Source organism: Pan troglodytes, chromosome 20 (assembly GCF_028858775.2).
Source record: "Pan troglodytes isolate AG18354 chromosome 20, NHGRI_mPanTro3-v2.0_pri, whole genome shotgun sequence".
NCBI classification, from domain to species: domain Eukaryota; kingdom Metazoa; phylum Chordata; class Mammalia; order Primates; family Hominidae; genus Pan; species Pan troglodytes.
Window position 1 is genome coordinate 40,835,289 of NC_072418.2, and position 22,212 is coordinate 40,857,500.

General features: G+C 41.3%; 1 protein-coding gene across 7 annotated transcripts in view; it reads right to left on the reverse strand.

Annotated features, from left to right (window-relative positions):
* Positions 1–12,171, reverse strand: part of ZNF573 (zinc finger protein 573) — a 39,082-nt gene extending 26,911 nt beyond the window's left edge. For 2 of the 7 annotated variants that reach the window (XM_016935828.3, XM_016935827.3), the window contains exons 1-4: positions 12,089–12,151; positions 6,208–6,298; positions 4,120–4,252; positions 2,573–2,665 (exon numbers count right to left, since the gene is read on the reverse strand). In XM_016935828.3, the coding sequence (XP_016791317.1) occupies positions 2,573–2,665; positions 4,120–4,252; positions 6,208–6,276 (295 nt within the window). In that variant the 5' untranslated portion in view covers positions 6,277–6,298; positions 12,089–12,151. Of the gene's footprint in view, positions 1–2,572; positions 2,666–3,600; positions 3,720–4,119; positions 4,253–6,207; positions 6,299–12,088 lie in introns of those variants that run through there. The other 5 variants (XM_063801617.1, XM_063801619.1, XM_054673394.2 and 2 more) reach the window with 5 other exon arrangements.
* Between the last annotated feature and the right edge of the window lie 10,041 nt (positions 12,172–22,212).

The following is a 22,212-nucleotide window of genomic DNA, read 5'->3' on the forward strand; positions in this document are numbered from 1 at the left end:
ATTGCATTTCAGCCTGGGCGACAAGAGCAAAACTCCATCTCAAAAAAAAAAAGAAAAGAGAAAAGACCAAATATTGATCAGCCTTTATTTTCCAAATGGTATCAGTAGTTACCAAATAGTAGGTGATGTAAAAAATTGTTTATATTTGTACATAATAAATGAAAAAGAAATGTTAGAATTAGAATATGACCATTTTGGAATGTCTGATGAATTAATACATCCAGGCACTGAGCATAAATGACTGCTGAAAATCACAGAGAGACAACCAGAAAGTTTATGCTGAGAACCTAAACCATTCACTCCCACACTCAGCCTTGAAACAGAGAAGTGGACCTACCAATCCCCCTACAGGTAGCTTACTGTCTACATAAACACATCCCACTGTTTTCCTCAGCACAATTTTACTGTTCTGGAAGTTTCTTGCACAGGCAAATGGCTTCATTGTTCATTACTGGAAGTTCCTGAAAGAGCCATCAACTCTTAAATGGCAAACATCAACAGTTTGTACTCTAGAAAATTTTCAATTCCTAACCTCAAAATTCTAACCTAGCTGTTTCCACTAATTCTCCACTGTGGTGTCTTCATCTTTACCTAATCCTAATCAAGTCCCCGCATGAAGACCAGCCTTAAACCAAACTTTTAATTCTCAGTAAAAGCTATCCTTGCCCTTCTGCCTCTGAGATACTATATAAAGCTCTTCAGAGGTGGTGTTTTCCTTTAACACAGTAAACCATAAGCCCAGCTCTGTCTGGTATGAGGGGAGCAGGAAAAGTGCCAACATATGATGCATACAATACTGCCCAGGAAGTTGTCTTGCAAAAAAATAAATTAAATAAACTGAATCAAAATCGATTAAGTGTAACAGTGAAATAAATCTAGCATAGCTGACTCCACCTTACTTCTAACCTCACAAGCTAATGGCGTTTGCTCATAACTGCACGCTGGCCAAGTTAACTATGGGAGGATTTAATTTATACTATAACTTTAAAGCAAGGAATAATAATCCCTTTCCAAAACTATTAATAATTCCCAAGGAGATAGGGAGGGTGTACATACAAGTAACAACGTTATGTTAAAGATTTATAGGAGCATTGTGACCTGACCGAGGACAACGTTGTGCAACCTTCTCGGACCCCTGCTGACACGCAGATATCTGTACTCGCCAGTCACCTCCTGACCTCAACCTCCTCCTAGTTCCCCCTCCGCCAACATAAAAAACGGCATGAGATTCATTCCTTTTTTTTTTTTTTTTTTTGAGACGGAGTCTCGCTCTGTCGCCCAGGCTGGAGTGCAGTGGCGCGATCTCAGCTCACGGCAAGCTCCGCCTCCCGGGTTCATGCCATTCTCCTGCCTCAGCCTCCTGAGTAGCTGGGACTACAGGCGCCCGCCACTGTGCCCTGTTAATTTTTTTGTATTTTTAGTAGAGACGGGGTTTCACCATGTTAGCCAGGATGGTCTCGATCTCCTGACCTCGTGATCTGCCCATCTCGGCCTCCCAAAGTGCTGGGATTACAGGCGTGAGCCACTGCGCCCGGCCTATTTTATTTTATTTTTGAGACAGAGTCTTACTCTGTCGCCCAGGCTGGAGTGCAATGGCGTGATCTCGGCTCACTGCAACCTCTGCCGCCTGGGTTCAAGCGATTCTCCTGCCTCAGCCTCCCAAATAGCTGGGATTACAGGCACCTGCCACCATGCCTGGCTAATTTTTGTATTTTTAGTAGAGACGGGGTTTCACCATTCAAGACCGGCCAGGCTGGTCTTGAACTCCTGACCTCCTGAGCCACCCATCTCGGCCTCTCAAAGTGTTGGGATTACAGGCGTGAGCCACTGCACCCAGCCTACCTGTTTATTTTTATGTGTTCTTTAGTACAATGTAAATTTCCATAAGGATAAGGACCTTACATGTCTTCCTCATGATCACTACATTGATATGTGTGTTGTGTGTGTGTGCAAAAGGGGAGCTGGAAAAACAGTTGAGTCCAAAATACAGGTAAAATATTGCACTAAAGAAAAACGAGGCTGGGTGTAGTGGCTCACAACTGTAATCCCAGCATTTTGGGAGTCTGAGGCAGGCAGATCACGAGGTCAGGAGTTCGAGACCAGCCTGGCCAACATGGTGAAACCGTGTCTCTACTAAAAATACAAAAATTAGCCGGGCATGGTGGCACACGCCTGTAATTCCAGCTACTCGGGAGGCTGAGGCAGGAGAATCACTTGAACCCAGGAGGTGGAAGTTGCAATAAGCGGAGATCAAGCCACTGCACTCCGGCCCGGGCGACAGAGCAAGACTCTGTCTCGGGAAAAAAAAAAAAAAAAAGAAAAGAAAAAAGAAAGCCCCTATCACTGAAAACAGATTTGAAATATAAAAGAAATAAGGTGATTGGTAAATGGGGTAAAGTTGAAGCTTCTTCCATAGCTTATGCTACGATCTTTATTCCCAACCAGGTTGTAGGCCTTTGCTCCACAAGTCTGGGTGCCTTGGAGGAAGGTTTCACAAACAACACAAAAATGTCTCCTTTCTCTTACCACATGGGCTGTGGCCGGCCCTGATGGTGTCCCCTGCCTTCCTTACCTGTGAACTGTGTTTCTTCCCTCAAAATCATCCAGGGCTCTTTTCCTCGCTCCAGTAAATCAACCACAACTGGTTTAGAAATGGAATGTCCTCCTTATAAGAAAAGAAATGCCACATGGTATAAAAATAAAAACAAAAGTAACAGAAACCTTTGAGCTTTGATTAAATTTACAATGAACTAAGGACTTCAAATAAAAGAGGGGTGAGATGATTGAAGAAATGAAACAGGTACAGTAAAACCTTATTTTAATGTAAACTCATACACGTGTGGTCTCTTAGGAGAAAGTTTAACCTGTGACCTTATAAAATGTCTCTTTCCAAATATTACCACCCCAAAGTAGCTGTGAAGTTCTCTGGAGCCAGAAGGCTGGGGCACAAATTATTCCTCTTAAATCTACCAACCTTGTGACTTTGGCCATGTGACTTCAACTCATTATTCCAATTTGGCAAATAAACTGGACATAATAATACTACTATTGGCTAGGCACGGTGGCTCACGCCTATAATCCCAGCATTTTGGAAGGTCGAGGTGGGAGGATCACTTGAGACCAGGAGTTTGAGACCAACCCGGGCAACACAGCGAGACCTCATCTCTACAAAAAAAAAAAAAAAAAAAAAAAAAAAAATTAGGCATGGTGGTGCATCTATAGTCCCAACTACTAAGGAGGCTGAGGCGGGAGGATCACTTGAGCCAAGGAGGTCGAGGCTACAGTGAGCTATGACTGCACTCCAGCCTAGGCAACAGAGTAAGATCCAGTCTCGAAAAAAATAAATAAATAAATAAGATAATAACAATAATACTATCACACAGTTCTTTCAGGATTAAGTTATCATATATATATATATATATATATATTCCCCCTCCCTTCCGAAGAGTGGCTGGGGACATAATGAGCACAACTGTACCAATTATAATTATTTTATTATTTCTGTATGAGAGAAAAAGAAGCATCCCGACTGACATATAAAATCTTCATTCAAACTCAATGCAAAGCTCATGAATTATAACTTTCAACAATAAATCATACCAATTGGCTACAGGAAATGAAATGTGGACTCTTCAGTTTCCAATAAATATTGTTCATCTAATCCAGCACTATATGTCACAGGTGTTCTTCTTATACTCAGAGTAAATCATGAATCTGCATCTTTTGTCCCTGCAGGTGGATCAGATGATGACAAGGCATATCTATAGGAATTCTGGAAATATGCACAATGGGAAACCAGGATTCCTGGACAATGGTTATTCATGGACTAATAATATATAATTTAATAATAATAATATATAATTTTAACCCAGCCCCTTGGATATTAAGGAAAGGAGGCAATCATAAGGGGCAGGAGAATATGTGACTATCTCTAAAGGATGAAGAAAATGATGGTGCTTGGTGGAACAGCCATTGTCAAACAGGCAGAGCTGAAATATTCCTCTAAGAACAGGAAGAAGAAATTCAACTATGTCTTGAAATACGGCCTTGAAATTCATTGTGTTGAAAGGTAACATATCACAGATCGCATTTTAAATTACTTGAGGCAAATAAACTTACCCAGTGATACCAGGTTTCTATAGTTCTCCAACATCACATCCCTGTATAAGTCCCTCTGATTAGGGTCCAGGTATTCCCACTCCTGCCGAGAGAAGTCTATGGCCACATCCCTGAATGTCACTAATTCCTGAAACTGCAAACCCATGCATTACAAAATTTTAAAAACATTTTAAAGATGGAAAGATAGGAGATTACAAGAGCACATTAGAGAAAAGGAGTGATATAGTATATGTGGCTAATGACTGGTAGCAGACTAAAGCAACGTGTCTACATATTCCTAAAGGATCCTATTGCCACAGGATCCTATTCCTAAAGGATCCTATTGCCACAGACAAATGTTTCTGCATGTTGGAGGTTACCACAATAATTCAGACCTGCTGAGGAATGGATAAAATAAAATTCAATAAAGTATTAAAGACACAACTACATAGTCTGCTAGTCATGTGATGCATAAATTCCTAATAAACATGAGTTTCTAAACTATTTTTCCTATAAGTTAGAAAAATGAGATGTCCTTGCCAAATTTAATAATCTCCAATATTTTATTGTTTTGTGCTATTTATTTATTTTTTTGGGGACGGGGTCTCACTCCTGCCCAGGCTGGAGTGCAGTGACTCAAACATGGCTCATTGTATCCTTGACCTCCCAGGCCCAGGTGATTTTCCCATCTCAGCCTTTCAAGTAGTTGGTACTACAGGTGTGCAGGACCTGCCCAGCTAATTTTTGTATTTTTTATAGAGACAGGGTTTCACCATGTTGCCCAGGCTGGTCTCAAACTCCTGGGCTCAAGCAATCCGCCTGCCTCAGCCTCCCAAAGTGCTGGGATTACAGGCGTGAGCCACTGCACCTGGCCCAATCTCCATATTTAAAAAAAAAAAGCTTTTGCAGAACATTTAGACATTTCCACAAGTCTCAAGTTACATCATTATGTCAGAGCACATAAGCATTTTTCTTTATTTTGACAAATATATTTTTTATTGACTGTGCAACAATTTTATAATGAATATTTCAGACTTACTCCGTCGTTAATCCATCTTTTACCTCGTGTACATTTTTTAAATCTTTTTTTTTCTTTTTTTTGAGACAGGCTCACTCTGTTGCCCAGGCTGGAGTGCAGTGACACAATCACTGCTCACTGCAGCCTTGACCTCCCATGCTCAAGCAATCCTCCTGCCATAGCCTCCTGAGTAACTGGGACTACAGGGGCAAGTCACCACGCCCAGCTGATTTTTGTACTTTTTTTGTAGAGATGGGGGTCTCACTTTTTTTGCAAGGGGTCTCAAACTCCTGGCCTCAAGTGATCCTCCCGCCTTGGCCTTCCACAGTGCTGGGATTACAGGTATGAGCCACCGTAGCTAGCCTACCTTCATATACTTTGTTGGACAAAACTTCAAAGGTCTTCCCCAGTTCTGGAAATCAACATATTTACTCCTTAGGATAATATTCTCATTCATCGCCATTTTCCATCACTTAATACTTTTCTTGTTCCAGAATGGATACTGATATAGGATGACTCATAATCAAAAAGATGTCACCCAAGTTCAGCAGAACACATTCAACCACAAAATAAAAACTTGTCTCTCAGTAATTCTTTGACAAGAGCCATGGTATATCTCCAACAATTCTAAAATTCTCAAAGAATATGAGATCTCATCACATACTAAGACAGACCAATTGATAACCAAATCCCATCTTATTTGCCTAGAAAACTCAGGTCTGTGGAGAATGTCAAAGCCTACCTATGGTATCCAAATAGGACCAACATCTCTAATTCACCAAACTAAGGACCTATAAAGGAAGCTCAAATAGTTCCCTGTTGAGACTTCACTCCTTTACTGCTCTATCATAGACTTTGGTTGAAGAATAAGCACATGAGTACTAAATACATTTGACAATAAATATAAAAGTGGACAGAAAATACTCATAGGGAGAAAACTGAGTTATTTGCTATCACTATTCACTATATTAGAAGAAAGTGGGGACAGATAACTGAAGGAGGCCTTCTTAAATAGGAAGCCTTAGGTTAATGAAAACATCCACATAACCTATGATCATGATATTGCAAGGAAACAGAATTAATCAACTTACACAGGTCATGGTTTTAGAATTGTAAGACCTGATCAGTCCTACTTGGTGGGGTTCCAATACTGGAAACATTCAAACTCCAGAGAATCCAGAGCTGAGAGAAGAAAAGAGATGTTAGTGTTCCCAATATGACTTAATTTAATAAAATCTTTCTGCTCTTCTATTTCTCCTTCCAAATTAATCCCTCACAGCTGAACATATAACTTAGGGAAAAACAGACAATGAATCTAAGCACTCCCTCACACCCCAGGAAACCCAGCTATACAAAGGTAGTTTTAGAGTAAGTCAATGGCTCACTAAAGCCAGATCCAGACAAGATAGCAAGAGGTTTTCTGGACAAGGCTCCAATTTGGGAAGGCTGATCTAGACTTGAGATTAGGCTGCTCAGTTTCTCCATGAGAAGACTCACTTGCCTTCATTCCCACCTTCCAAGGCTGACAGAGGACTTATCGTTCAAACTAGAAGCTGCTTTTTTTTTTTTCTGAGATGGAGACTCGCTCTGTTGCCCAGGCTGGAGTGCAGTGGTGAGATCTCGGCTCACTGCAACCTCTGCCTCCCAGGTTCAAGCGATTCTCCTGCCTCAGCCACCCAAGTAGCTGGGACTACAGGTGCGCACCACCACACCTAGCTAATTTTTTTTGTATTTTTAGTAGAGACGGGGTTTCACTATGTTGGCGGGGCTGGTCTTGAACTCCTGGCCTCAGGTGATTCACCCGCCTTGGCCTCCCAAACTAGTCAGATTACAGGCATGTGCTACCGCGCCTGGCCTCAAACTAGAACCTCTTCTATGGCATCAGAATCAGTTGAAATTGGTCAAAATATGAGAGAGAACAGAGCACAGGAGGAAATGTTTAGGCCTGGTTCTGTGTTGAGCACAAACTGCCTTGCTAAATACAAAATATACATGTAATAGAATACCAAGAAGCTATCAGATGCTAAGTAGGGAAACGTATTTAATAAAATTTAAAAATTTCAGATATACTGTCAACGGAAAATTAAGATGAAAAAACAGAATGTACAATATCATTGGATCATTAAAAAGACAGACAAGCATTGAGGCACAGGCTATAGGACATCAATACATTGAGAAAGTCTGGTAATTTATTTATTCTGTTACATTACAACATGATCATATGTTACCATTACTTTTCTTTTAGTTGCTATCTTGATTTTCTTTTTTGAATATATTTCATAATCATTTTAACATTGTTCATACATTAACTTTAAAAATACATGTGTACACACACACATACACTCACACACAAATTTGTATATTAAAAGGTGGGTTTATTTTGCCACTTAGCCACCGTGTCATCCAGTCTACTGCTAAACTCTCTCTTTTTTTTTGTTTTTTTTTTTTAAGGGGCAGGGGGTCTTGCTCTGTCACCCAGGCTGGAGTACAGTGGTGTGATCATAGCTCACTGCAAACTCAGGCTTCTGGGTTCAAGTAATCCTACTGCCTCAGCCTCCTGAGTGGCTGGGACTAAAGGTGTGCACCACCATGCCTGGCTAATTTAAAAAATTTTTTTTAGAGACAGGGTCTTACTATGTTACCTAGGCTGGTCTCAAACTCCTGGGCTCAAGAGATCCTCCCTCCTAGGCCTCCCAAAGTGTTGGGATTACAGGCATGAGCTACCACGCCTGGCCTAGTTTCACTTTTTATCTAACATCACTTGAAGAAAAAATTAGACAGTAAAAGCTTACAGAATATATTCACTAACTTCCATATAGATTCCATGGGCTTAGTTACAATGATGACCAGAATCTAATCAATGCCACCTCCACATGAATTCCCAAGGCACATCACCTGAATCTCTCTAGTGGTCTTCACTATACACTGACTTACCCGTTCCTAGTTACAACTTATGGTCCTTGCTGAATTATTGGCATTTTAAAGTAGTGACTAGTCCTAGCCACAGCAACCAGACAAGAGAAAGAAAAAAAGGCATCCAAATTGATTAAGAGGAAGTCAAACTTGCTGTTCGCCGATGATATAATCATATACCTAGAAAACCCTAAAGACTTATCCAAAAAGCCCCTAGATCTGATAAATAAATTCAGTAAAGTTTCAAGATACAAAATTAATGTACACAAATCAGTAGCATTGCTATATACCAACATCGGCTAAGCTGAGAATCAAATCAAGAACTCAACCTCTTTTACAACAGCTGCAAAAAAAAAAAAAACCACAAAAGAAAACAAACAAAAACAAAACAAAACAAAAATAAACAAACTTAGGAATATACCTAATCAAGGAGGTGAAAGATCTCTACAAGGAAAACTACAAAACACTGCTGAAAGAAATCATAGATGACACAAACAGATGGAAGCACATCCCCCGCTCATGGATAGGTAGAATCAGTATGGCGAAAATGACCATACTGCCAAAAGCGATCTATAAATTCAATGCAATTTCCATCAAAATACCATCACCATTCTTCACAGAATTAGAAAAAACAATCCTAAAATGCATATGGAACAAAAAAAGAGCCCACATAGTCAAAGCAAGACTAAGCAAAAATAACAAATCTGAGACATAACATTCCCTGACTTCAAACTATACTACAAGACAATCGTTACCAAAACAGCATGGGACTGGTATCAGAACAGGCATGTAGACCAATGGAAGAGAATAGAGAACCCAGAATAAAGCCAAATACTTACAGCCAACTGATCTTCGACAAAGTAAACAAAAACATAAAGTGGGGAAAGGACACACTATTCAAAAAATGGTACTGGGATAATTGGCAAGCCACGTGTAGAAGAATGAAACTGGAGCTTCATCTCTCACCTTAGAGAAAAATCAACTCAAGATGGATCAAAGACTTAAATCTAAGACCTGAAACCATAAAAATTCTAGAAGATAACATTGGAAAAACTCTTCTACACATTGGCTTAGGCAAAGAGTTCATGACCAAGAACCCAAAAGCAAATGCAACACAAGCAAAGATAAATAGATGGGACTTCATTAAACTAAAAAGCTTCTGCACAGCAAAAGAAACAATCAGCAGAGTAAACAGACAACCCACAGGATAGGAAAAAGTATTCACAAACTGTACATCCAACAGAGGACTGACATCCAGAATCTACAAGGAACTCAAACAAATCAGCAAGAAAAAAACAAATAATCCCATCAAAAAGTAGGCTGAGGATATGAATAGATAATTCTCAAAAGAAGATATACAAATGGCCAACAAACATATGAAAAAATGCTCAACATCACTAATGATCAGGAAAATGCCAATAAAAATCATAATGTGATACCAATTTGCTCCTCTAAGAATGACCATAATTTTAAAAAATCAAAAGATAATAGATGTTGCCATGGTTGTGGTGAAGAGAGAACACTTCTACACTACTGGTGGGAACGAAAACTAGTACAACCACTATGACAAACAGTATGAAGATTCCTTAAAAAACTAAAAGTAGAACTACCATTTGATCCAGCAATCCCACTAATGGGTATCTACCCAGAGGAAAAGAAGTCATTATATAAAATTATTTTATTTTTTTTTCAGTGATAGAGACAGGAGTCTCACCATGTTGGCCAGGCTGGTCTCGAACTCCTGGCCTTAAGTGATCTGCTGGCCTCAGCCTCCCAAAATGCTGGGATTACAGGTGTGAGCCACTGCACCCAGACAGAAGTAATTATATGAAAAAGACACTTGCACACACGTTTATAGCAGCACAATTGCAAAAATATGGAAACAGCCTAAATGCCCATCAACAAGTGGATAAAGAAAATTTGGTGTATGTACACATATATATACACTATGGAATACTACTCAGCCATAAAAAGGAACGAAATAACGGCATTGGATGCAACCTGAATGGAGTTGGAGACCATTATTCTAAGAGAAGTAACTCAGGAATGGAAAACCAAACATTACATGTTCTCATTTATGAGTGGAAGCTAAGCTATGAGGATGCAAAGACGTAATAATGATATAATGGACCTCAGGAGGCTGAGGCAGGGGAATTGCTTGAACTCGGGAGGCAGAGGTTGCAGTGAACCGAGACTGCGCCACTGCACTCCAGCCTGGCCATAGAGCAAGCCTTTGTCATCAAAAAAAAAAAAAAAAAAAAAAAAAAAAAAAAAAAGCCGGTCGTGGTGGCTCACGCTTGTAATCCCAGCACTTTGGGAGGCCGAGGCGGGCAGATCACGAGGTCAGGAGATCGAGACCACGGTGAAACCCAGTCTCTACTAAAAATACAAAAAATTAGCTGGGCATGGTGGCGCGCCCCTGTAGTCCCAGCTACTCGGAGAGGCTGAGGCAGGAGAATGGCGTGAACCCGGGAGGCAGAGCTTGCAGTGAGCCGAGATCGCACCACTGCACTCCAGCCTGGGCAACAAGGCGAGACTCTGTCTCAAAAAAAAAAAAAAAAAAAGTAATATTTAAGAGGTGGTCTCTTGAAGTAACTAATACAAATTCTGTTGTTAGTCTTTTAGGATATGACTTTCAGATTTAAGCTCTGATACTTAATAAAATGTGTCTTAAAGTCTCATTGGTAAATTGGGAGAAAATGTCATTTAGCATATAAAATAGTCTGAAGATGAAGTAAAATAATCCACATAAGGCTGGGTGTGGTGGCTCACACCTGTAATCCCAGCACTTTGGGAGGCCGAGGCGGGTGGATCATGAGGTCAGGAGTTCGAGACCAGCCTGGCCAAGATGGTGGGATTACAAGCATGCACCATCACGCCAGACTAATTTTTGTATTTTTAGTAGTGATGGGGTTTCGTCATGTTGGCCAGGCTGGTCTCGAACTCCTGACCTCAAGTGTCCGTCCGCCTTGGCCTCCCAAAATGGTGCGATTACAGGCGTGAGCCACCACACCCGGCCAAATATGAGAACGTTAATGAGATTCAGCTCAATGGCTCCCAACATCTACTGGAAAGAAAGCAGATTGGTATTAGGACATTCAGACACATTTCAGATGAAGTAAAGCATACTCTAAAACCAGTAACCTTAGGAAAGAAAAAAGCCAACTAGCCTAAACATTGAGTTTTAGATGTGAAATAATTTTTTTCCTCCTCATTAGAGTCCTTTTGAGGAATAGCAGGACCAGGGATGGAGAAAAAAATCATGAGTTATCAGGCCTTTCCTTGAAGCACGGAATGCCTCCTTACACAATACCCTCCACGCCTTCCCTGTTCACACACTTTAACACATGGAGGTAGGAGAGAGGCTGGAATCTGGGTATGAGTTCACAGCAGGTTCCTGGGGTCAGAGCTCTGGGAAAGACGAGGTTCTGAGACAGGTAGCTCGCTCTCAGAGCTCACAAAGAAATAACCTCCCAGGCGTTTCCAATCTCACAGCAAGTCAATGCCTTCTTGCTGGAAAACTTGATGTAGAGTTCAGTATCCAACTTCCCTCTTGCAGACATTTTTTGTGTGTCAGCCGCAAGCAGCTGTGAGGAGGGAGGAGAGAAGAAGCAGCCGGGAACCTACAGCCAAGACTCAAAGTGACACCGCAGTGCCACCGCAATCAACGTACATGAAAAGGACAAGCACCTCATATCCCCGTCACGCAAGCACAGCCACTCACTCACCTGTCACAGCCTCACAACCGCACCCACCGTCAAGGAGGCACATCCCAGCCTCTCACACGCAGTTTCTCTGTCACACACTCTCAAACATTCCCCATCTGACATATACAACATTCTCTCACATGCGCACTCAAATACCCTCCTCTGCTGTTCAGGCACCCACGGGCCTGAGATTCCGATAACAACTGGCCATCCACTCTACAGGCTTCCACGGTTTAAGGGCTTCCTCCACCACCCCGGCTGGTTTAGGTTGGGCTCCAATGTAACTTGATTGCCCAGATCCCTCCCTGCGAGTACTCTGTGCCTGTTATATCCTGAAATGAGTTCAACCCACCTTGCAAAAGAACCACGCGAAAACGGAAGGGAAGCCATAGATTGGGTGTTCCCGTTGCCCTCTGGGAAATGTAGTTTAAGCCTAAAGCTCCATGACCGCGGTGGCTTGTGGGAAAAGTGGCTCGGAACCCCAAATCCCGGTTAGATTGCAGGCACCGCAGGACGCTGGCTCCCGGAGGTTTTAGTTTTCCCTCTACCAGGAGTGTGAAGACACAGAGACTTATTGCGCTGGCGAAGATGGCTGAGGCGAAGGCGTGTCCGACTTGTCCTCGGAGTTCTGAGGGTTTCAGTGACCCCCAGAAGGCTGAGAAGGGGAATCCGAACTCGAGGCTGCCCGAAGCCTCCGGCTGTTTGAGTGTAGAGCCGGTAGGGGAGGGCGTTCAAAGTGTGGCGGCGAGGGCGAACGTGGGGGATCGGGTATGAGCTCCCGAGGGCGGGGACTCTGCTCTGTGTCCCCTGAGGAAGTCCAGTCTTGTTATAAGGTGTGAGAAAAGTAACTTTTTAAAAATCGACAAATAATAATTGTATGTTTTATATACTGATAGGGTACAATATGCTGTTTTGATCTATGTTTACAATGTGAAATGATTAAATCAAGCTAATTAAATCCATCGCCTCACTTTTTTGTGGTGAAAACATTTAAAATCTACTTTTAGCAATTTTGAAACATGCAACACATTATGTAGTTGCTATTCTATGCAATCGATTACTAAAGTTTATTTCTCCTGACTAACTGAAATTTTGTACTTGTAGGGGTGGGTTGCCCCTACACACCTGTGGGTGTTTCTCATAAGGTGGAACGAGAGACTTAGGAAAGAAAAAGACACAGAGACAAAGTATAGAGAAAGAAATAAGGGGACCCGGGGAACCAGCGTTCAGCATATGGAGGATCCCCTATGGAGGATCCCCTATGGAGGATCCCCTATGGAGGATCCCCTATGGAGGATCCCCTATGGAGGATCCCGCCAGCCTCTGAGTTCCTTTAGTATTTATTGATCATTTGTGGGTGTTTCTCCAAGAGGGGGATGTGTCAGGGTCACAAGACAATTGTGGGGAGAGGGTCAGCAGACAAACACGTGAACAAAGGTCTTTGCATCATAGACAATGTAAAGGATTAAGTGCTGTGCTTTTAGATATGCATACACATAAACATCTCAATGCTTTACAAAGCAGTATTGCTGCCCGCAGGTCCCACCTCCGGCCCTAAGGCGGTTTTTCCCTATCTCAGTAGATGGAGCATACAATCGGGTTTTATACCGAGACATTCCATTGCCCAGGGACGGGCAGGAGACAGATGCCTTCCTCTTGTCTCAACTGCAAGAGGCATTCCTTCCTCTTTTACTAATCCTCCTCAGCACAGACCCTTTACGGGTGTCGGGCTGGGGGATGGTCAGGTCTTTCCCTTCCCACGAGGCCATATTTCAGACTATCACATGGGGAGAAACCTTGGACAATACCTGGCTTTCCTAGGCAGAGGTCCCTGCGGCCTTCCGCAGTTTTTGTGTCCCTGGGTACTTGAGATTAGGGAGTGGTGATGACTCTTAAGGAGCATGCTGCCTTCAAGCATCTGTTTAACAAAGCACATCTTGCACCGCTCTTAATCCATTTAACTGTGAGTTGACACAGCACATGTTTCAGAGAGCATGGGGTTGGGGGTAAGGTTATAGATTAACAGAATCTCAAGGCAGAAGAATTTTTCTTAGTACAGAACAAAATGGAGTCTCCTATGTCTACTTCTTTCTACATAGACACAGTAACAATCTGATCTCTCTTGCTTTTCCCCACATGTACTGTTTTAATTAACATCTCCCTTTTCCCCATTTTTCAGTCTCTGGTAAACACCATTCTTTGCCTCTTAAGAGTTAGACTTTTTTAGATTCCACAAATACCACTTATGTGGTATTTGGTATTTATCTTTCTGTTACTGGCTTCTCTCACTTAGCATAATGTCCTCCTGGTTTATCCATGTTGTCACAGATGACAGAATTTTCCTTGTTTTATTTTTATTTTTTATTTATTTTTTAAAAATCTATTTACTTATTATTATTATTATTATTTGAAACGGAGTTTCGCTCTTGTCACCCAGGCTGGAGTGCAGTGGCACAGTCTCAGCTCACTGCAACCTCTGCCTCCCCTGTTCAAGCGATTCTTGTGTCTCAGCCTCCCAAGTAGCTGGGATTATAGGCATGCGCCACCACGTCGGCTAATTTTTGTATTTTTAGCAGTGACAGGGTTTCACCATGTTGATCTGGCTGGTCTCGAACTCCTGACCTCAGGTGATCCATCCACCTTGGCCTCTCAAAGTGCTGCATTTACAGGCGCAAGCCACTGTGCCCGGCCGATTTTCCTCTTCTTAAAAAGTGAATAGTATTCCTTTATATATACATATATATATGTGTATAAGGTTATATACATAATATATATAATATGTAACATTTTCTTTATCCATTTATAACATGCTGGACACCTAGGTTGCTTCCGTATCCAATGCAGAATAATGCTGCAGTGAATGGTAGTGCAGTTATCTCTTCAGCATGCTGATTTCAATTCCTTTAGCTATACACCCACCGGTGGGGTTGCTGGAACATATAGTAATTCTATTTTTAGTTTCTGATGAATCTCCATATTATTTTCCATCATGGCTGTATTAATTTACATTGGGAAATGTACTTACTTTTGATGTTGTTGTGAATGGACTGGTTTATTCAATAAATTATGTTAGGTACATTGACTAATAGTGTGTAGAAGTGAAGTTATATTTACTTAATTCTTAAAGGTATAGTCAAAACAGACTGAATAATTAAATGTAAAAATGATCTGGAGAAAACCTTTTTTGTTTTTTGAGATGGAGTCTCGCTCTGTTGCCCAGGCTGGAGTGCAGTGGCGCGATCTTGGCTCACTGCAATCTCTGTCTCCCGGGTTCAAGTGCTTCTCTTGCCTCAGCCTCCCAAGTAGCTGGGATTACAGGCATGCGCCACCACACCTGGCTAATTGTATATGTTTTAAAATATTAACTTAGGAATAGATTTTCTAAGCTAAATTGAAGGGAAATGCTAAGGAAATAGTGAGATTTTACTTGATAATTATGTGTCTGAATGAATCAGCCAATTAATAAAATTAAAACAGACCTCGGGCCATGGTGCATGCCTGTCATCCCAGTACTTTGTGAGGCCAAGACAGAGATCGCTGAGTCCAGGAGTTTGAGCCCAGCCTGAGCAACACGTCAAAACGCTGTCTCTACAAAAAATACAAAAATTAGCCAGGCGGGGTGGCTCATGCCTGTAGTCCCCACTACTTGGGTGGCTGAGGCAGGAGGATCACCTGAGCCTGGAGAAGTCGAGGCTGCAGTGAGCTGTGATTGTGTCACTGCACTTCTAGCCTGGGCGACAGAGTGAGACCCTGTTCCAGAGAAACTAAAATAAAGTGAAATGAAAACAAATACAAGACAAAAATTGATCGACTTATTTTCACACATAGTATGATGAAGAGACATAGATAGCAGTACTAACCCAGTGTGTTTCTGTTCATCAAAGTCACGGTCACTAGTCTAAAGGAAATAGGAATAGTGACTATAAATTCACAACCATTTACAACATTAGAAATACTAATTATCATCAGATATATCAGACTCACAATTACTTGCCCTTTTAAGAATTCATCCTGTTCTCCATAAGGAAGAAAGTATTGATAACTCTTTTTTTCCCTTAACTTAGCACTTTGTGCTTCCGAATCTCTGAATTTGTGTTCACATCTTAACACTTTTTTTTTGCAATTATGTTCTGTAGCTTTTTGTCTTCAGTTGAGACACCTCCTATATTCTCTTTACACTTTTGCACAAATGACCCAATTTTTTTGTAAGCATCATTGATGAGTTCCATGTATGTGATGACAGTGTAATGATAAATTATCAATGTGGTTTCCCTCCAGTCTTGTTCATTATTCAAGTGACTCTCCTTGGCTGAGCAACAGGCCAGGAGGTATCTATGACATTTTGTTCAGGTTAAGCAGTAAGAATAAAACAAAATCTACATTATCTTTTTCATATTTTAAACAGAAGCCAACAAATAATTTGGAAGGACCCATGATTAGACAATGAGGATTTTATGCTCCCTCAAGAGTAATTGAGATTGTTTAATTGTATGGAGGAATGAACATATCTTAAAGGGAAGCACGAAGATATAATATTTAGATCACAGAATCATTAGGAAGTGGCTTCGCACCCTGGCTACACCACTGTACACAGGAAATATCAGGGCACCGTGGCGCACGCCTGTAATCCCAGCACTTTGGGAGGCTGAGGCAGGTGGATCACCTGAGGTCAGGAGTTTAAGACCAGCCTGACTAATATGGTGAAACCCCATCTCTACTAAATACAAAAAAATAGCCGGGTGTGTTGGTGCACGCCTGTAACTCCAGCTACTCGGGAGGCTGAGGCAGGAGAATCGCTTGAACCTGGGAGGCAGAGGTTCCAGTGAGCTGAGATGGCACTATTGCACTCCAGCCTGGGCAACAGGAGTGAAACTCTGTCTCAAAAAAAAAAAAAAAAAAAATCACTGCCACAGACTTTTTCACATAGGATGATGAAGGATTCCAGAACCCCTGCTACCTCTAGGTGCTCCTACCGCTGCCATCCTACCCCTGCCATACCACACATATATCTTGACAGGGCCTGTTACAGAGAAGAAAAGGTCCAGTAAATTAATACTACAATCATTGACACATACCCACCAAAAAACTCAAATTAAAATTTTGACAAAATTAAGTGTCAGCAAGAATGCAAAGATTTGGGAATTATCAGACATTGTAAGACTGTCAGTTGGTGTGTTAACATTGGGATGAAGCCAATAATACCTAGTAAAACTGAAGATATGTTTACCATGTAACCTATGGTTTTACCTCTTGCTTTATACTGTACATAAATACACACTAATGGTAACCAAATAGAAATACAAAAATGTTCACAATGGCATCATTTGTAACGGAAAAAATGAACACAACCCACATGTCCACCAACCATGAAGGGATACACACTGGTGTACTGTTTTTTGTTTGTTTGTTTGTTTGTTTTTTGAGACACAGTCTCACTCTGTTGCCCAGGCTGGAGTGCAGTGGCACGATCTGGGCTCACTGCAACCTCCACCTTCCAGGTTCAAGTGATTCTCCTGCCTCAGCCTCCCGAGTAGCTGGGATTACAGGTGTGCACCACCACTTTCGGCTAACTTTTGGTTTTTTGTTTCTTTGTTTGCTTTGAGATGGAGTCTCACTGTGTCGCCCAGGCTGGAGTGCAGTGGTGTGATCTTGGCTCGCTGCAACCTCTGCCTCCTGGGTTCAAGCGATTCTCCTGCCTCAGCCTCCTGAGTAGCTGGGACTATAGGTGTGTGCCACCACACCCGGCTAATTTTTTGTATTTTTAATAGAGACGGGGTTTCACTGTGTTAGCCAGGATGGTCTCGATCTCCTGACCTCATGATCCGCCTGCCTCAGCCTCCCAAAGTGCTGGGATTACAGGCATGAGCCACCACACCTAGCTGGTGTACTGTTTTAATAGAATGCAGAATCGATGCTAAATGTGAATATTAAATACTTAATGTTGAGTAATAGAAGCCGGATGCAGCAGGATACAAACTATTACTCCAATTATGTAAGAGAGAAACCAGGCGAAATCAGACTATACTTTAGGCATATAAAAAAATACATAATAAGGCTGGGATTCATGCTAAATGAGTAGATATTAGCTTCCCTTGCCACACGCAAACAATGTGGGTATCTGTGAGATGATAGAGATGTTAATTTGCTTCACTATAGTAACCCCTTTATACTATGTATATGTATCCTATAACATCATGTTGTGTACCTTAAATATATAGAATAAAATACATTTAAAAAAAGAAAAAGTTTTGGCTGGATGTGGTGGCCCATGCCTGTAATCCCAGCACTTTGGGAGGCTGAGGCATGAGGATTGCTTGAGCCCAGGAGTTCAAGAACAGCCTGGGCAACATAGTGAGACCCCGTCACTATCAAAAAAGAAAAAGAGGCCAGGCGTGATGGCTCATGCCTATAATCCCAGTACTTTGAGAGGCCAAGGCAGGCGGATCACGAGGTCAGGTGTTCGAGACCAGCCTGGCCAACATGGTGAAACCTCATCTTTACTGAGGATACAAAAAATTAGCCAGGGATGGTGGCGCGCATCTGTAATACCAGCTATTCGGGAGGCTGAGGCAGGAGAACTGCTTGAACTCAGGAAGCGGTGGTTGCAGTGAGCCGAGATTGCGTCATTGCACCCCAGCCTGGGCAACAGGGCAAGACTCCGTCTCAAAAAAAGAAAAAAGAAAAAGAAAACAAAATTATGAAAGGATGCACAACAAAATTAAAATGTTGACTCTAAAGAGCTACTGAATGACGGGGGTGCATGAGAGAAAAGGTTACTTAACATTTTTATACCTATTGAATTGAATCCTATGTATGCATTATAAATTTAAATGTGCAATAATGCAGATAACTGAAATGTGGGTATGCTTTGATTAGGAGTTTGCATTTCCCATTTGCTCAACTTCCTTATGATTGTAGATGCATATGAATAGAAATACAAAATTTAAGGAGACACAGGACTTCTGATAGCCCTTTCTTCTTTCCACATTTTGTGTCTCTGGCTGTAGTTTGCCATATGTGTCCCTATGGCTAATGAGCAAAATATTTTTCAGTTGGATACCTGTGACCAAGCATTGCAAGTTAAAGATATTTCTGAATCTTGGACCCTCTTAGTTACAGTGAAGCCCGGCCATGCATAATAAAGCAGAGAGGAATGTAAAAGGTTGCTGCATCAATAATCAATTTCTGGTGAGCAATAATTACAGGTAATGTAAAATGAGACAATTATTGCTTTTCATCATATCTTGAAAGAACTCCTACAGTCATTGATTTTGAACAAAACACCTAAGTTCACTCTCCTCTTTTCTATAATGAAAAGACATTATCCAGTAGAAGTTCAAGAGTAAAATCTGAAGGCAGCTTATCTGACCTGGCCACATGGCCTTGCCACTTACTCATCATAACTTTCTACACACTAACCTCTCCAGACCTCAGATCTTCAACTCTCTGAAATACAAACATAGTAGTATCTACCTCTAGAACTGCAGCTAAACTGAGCATTTTAGGGAAGGAACAAACACACATGATATAGATAGTCAGATTATGAACCCAGCGTAGCCGAGAATACAGAAATTTCTCAGTAATAGAGACCCTCAGGAGAAAAATCAGATGTAGCCTATCTCAGTGGCCTTTCATGTGGCAAATGAAAAGTGAAAGTCCATAATGAGAAAGACATGGGCAGCCAATGATACCATCCATTCAGTGTAGACTCTCAACATATCTGACAGTCATTGCCTGTTGTACCCCAACCCGTTTATATATTGGGTTTATATCACCTTTCAGTTAAAACATACATAAACCTGAAGCCTCAGTCAGAAATATTTATGGACAATCAGGTATTATTGTGTGTTTCCAGTCAAAACTCAGGTAGACTACATTTTATGTGACAGGAGAAGGCACAGTTGATGCCCAATTAACCCTGAGATCATCTCTGCCTGCAGCTTCCTATCATCACAGCAAGCTCTTTTCCTGCAGTCCATCATCTGTGTCTGTCCTTTGCTATATAGGTAGCAAAAATAGGCATCTGAAAAGATGCTCAACACCATATGTCACTATGGAATTCAAAATAAAACAACGATGAGATACCACTACACATGTATTAGACTGGCTCAAATCCAAACGCTGACACCACCAAATGCTGGTGAGGATATGGAGCAACAGGAACTCTCATTGATTGCTGCTGGGAATGCAAAATGGTACAGCCACTGTGGAAGGCAGTTTTGCAAATTCCTGCAAAACTAAACATACGCTTACCATACGATCTGGCAATTGCATTCTTTGGTATATGCCCAAATGACTTGAAAACTTATATCCACTCAAATCCTCCACATGAATGTTTACAGCAGCTTATACATAACCAACAAATATTGGAAGTAACCAAGATATCCTACAATAGGGAAATGCATAAACTAACTCTGAAACAATCATACAATGGAATATTATTCAGGAATAAAAAAAATGAACTGCCAAGGCATGGAAAGACATGGAGGAATCTTAAACACGTATTTCTAAATGAAAGAAGCCAATGCAAAAAGGCCACATAGTGTAGAGTTCCAATTATATGGAATACTAGAAAAGGCAAAACTAGGCAGATGGTATTATAAAAAGTTCAGTGGTTGCCAGAGGCTTGAGCAGAGGGAAGGATGAATAGGTGGAGCACAGAAGATTTTTAGGGTTCTGAAACTTTTCTGTGTGACCCTATGATGGTGGACATATGTCCTTATGCATTTGTCAAAGCCCATAAATGGTACAACACAAAGAGTGAATCTTAATATAAGCCATGAACTTAATAATATCCATATTGGCTCATCAAGCTTAACAAATGTACCATAATAACAAGATGATAATAGAGGAAGTGTGTGTACTATGGTGTGAGGGGGATATTAGAGCTCAATATGCCCTCTGCTCTGTTTTCTGTACACCTACAACTGTTCTAAAAATTAAGTCAATTATTTATCTATCTTTTGGAGACAAGGTCTCGCTCTGTCACTCAGGCTGGACTGCAGTGGTACAATCACGGCTCACTGCAGCCCCAACCTCCAGGGCTCAAGCAATCCTCCCCACCTCAGCCTCCTGAGTAGCTGGGACCACCAGCGTGTGCCACCATGCGCGGCACATTTCGTAGGCATCTGAAAAGATGCTCAACACCATATGTCACTAGGGAATTCAAATTAAATTTATGATGAGATACCATTACACATCTATTAGACTGGCTTGAATCCAAACACCAACAACACCAAATGCTGGTGAACATACGGAGCGACAGGAATTCTCATCTATTGCTGCTGGGAATGCAAAATGGTACAGCCACTGTGGAAGGCAGTTTTGCAAGTTCCTGCCAGACTAAACATAAGCTTACCATACTATCCGGCAAAAAATAAAAATAAAAATTTAAAATATGTTTTATATACTTAACAATATATAAAGAAATATATATTTTCTATATATTTTAAAAATAATAGTTTTAAATTTTTTGTAGAGACAGGGTCTCCCTATGTTGCCCAGCCTGCAGAATCTATTAATTTTAAAAACGTTTTAAACTCTTGAACAAGGAATTATTTGAAGAGTGAAAAATAAAATGATAGAATATTGATTGATAAATTCCAAATGTTGAATATTAAATAATTTGGATTAATTTTAAATTCCGAAAAGCAAAACTTTAAAAAATATTTTTAAAATGTCCTAATCCCACGTCAATGCATGTTCAACAAATTCAAGAGCCAATTTCAGAGAAGAAATAAGTGGTCAACAACAAGTTCTTAGGTTTTGACTTTATTTGTTGACTATTTGTATTTGTGAATGGCAAAGTTTAGATTTTGTTTCTTTCTTCTTAGGGTATTGACTAATAATTTTATTAAGCCAGAGAGACAGTAAATAGAATTATTACCTATTTGTCCATTTTATCTGTTATAAATATTTCTTCCAAACTCACTTATCTAAAGTTTTTGGGTTTTTTAGCCGGGCGCAGTGGCTCATGCCTGTAATCCCAGCACTTTAGGAGGCTGAGGCAGGAGGATCACTTGAGGTCAGCAGTTCAAGACCAGCCTGGGCAACATGGAAAAACTCTGTACCTACTAAACATACAAAAATTAGCCAGGCTGCCAGGCACAGTGGCTCATACCTGTAATCCCAGCAATTTGGGAGGCCGAGGCAGGCAGATCACCTGAGGTCGGGAGTTAGAGACCAGCCTGACCAACATGGAGCAACCTGGTCTCTGCTAAAAATACAAAATTTTTGGCCGGGCGCGGTGGCTCACGCCTGTGATCCCAGCACTTTGGGAGGCCGAGGCGGGCGGATCACGAGGTGAGGAGATCAAGACCATCCTGGCTAACACAGTGAAACCCCGTCTCTACTAAAAATACAAAAAATTAGCTGGGCATGATGGCGGGCGCCTGTAGTTCCAGCTACTCGGGAGGCTGAGGCAAGACAATGGCCTGAACCTGGGAGGCGGAGCTTGCAGTTAGCGGAGATTGCGCC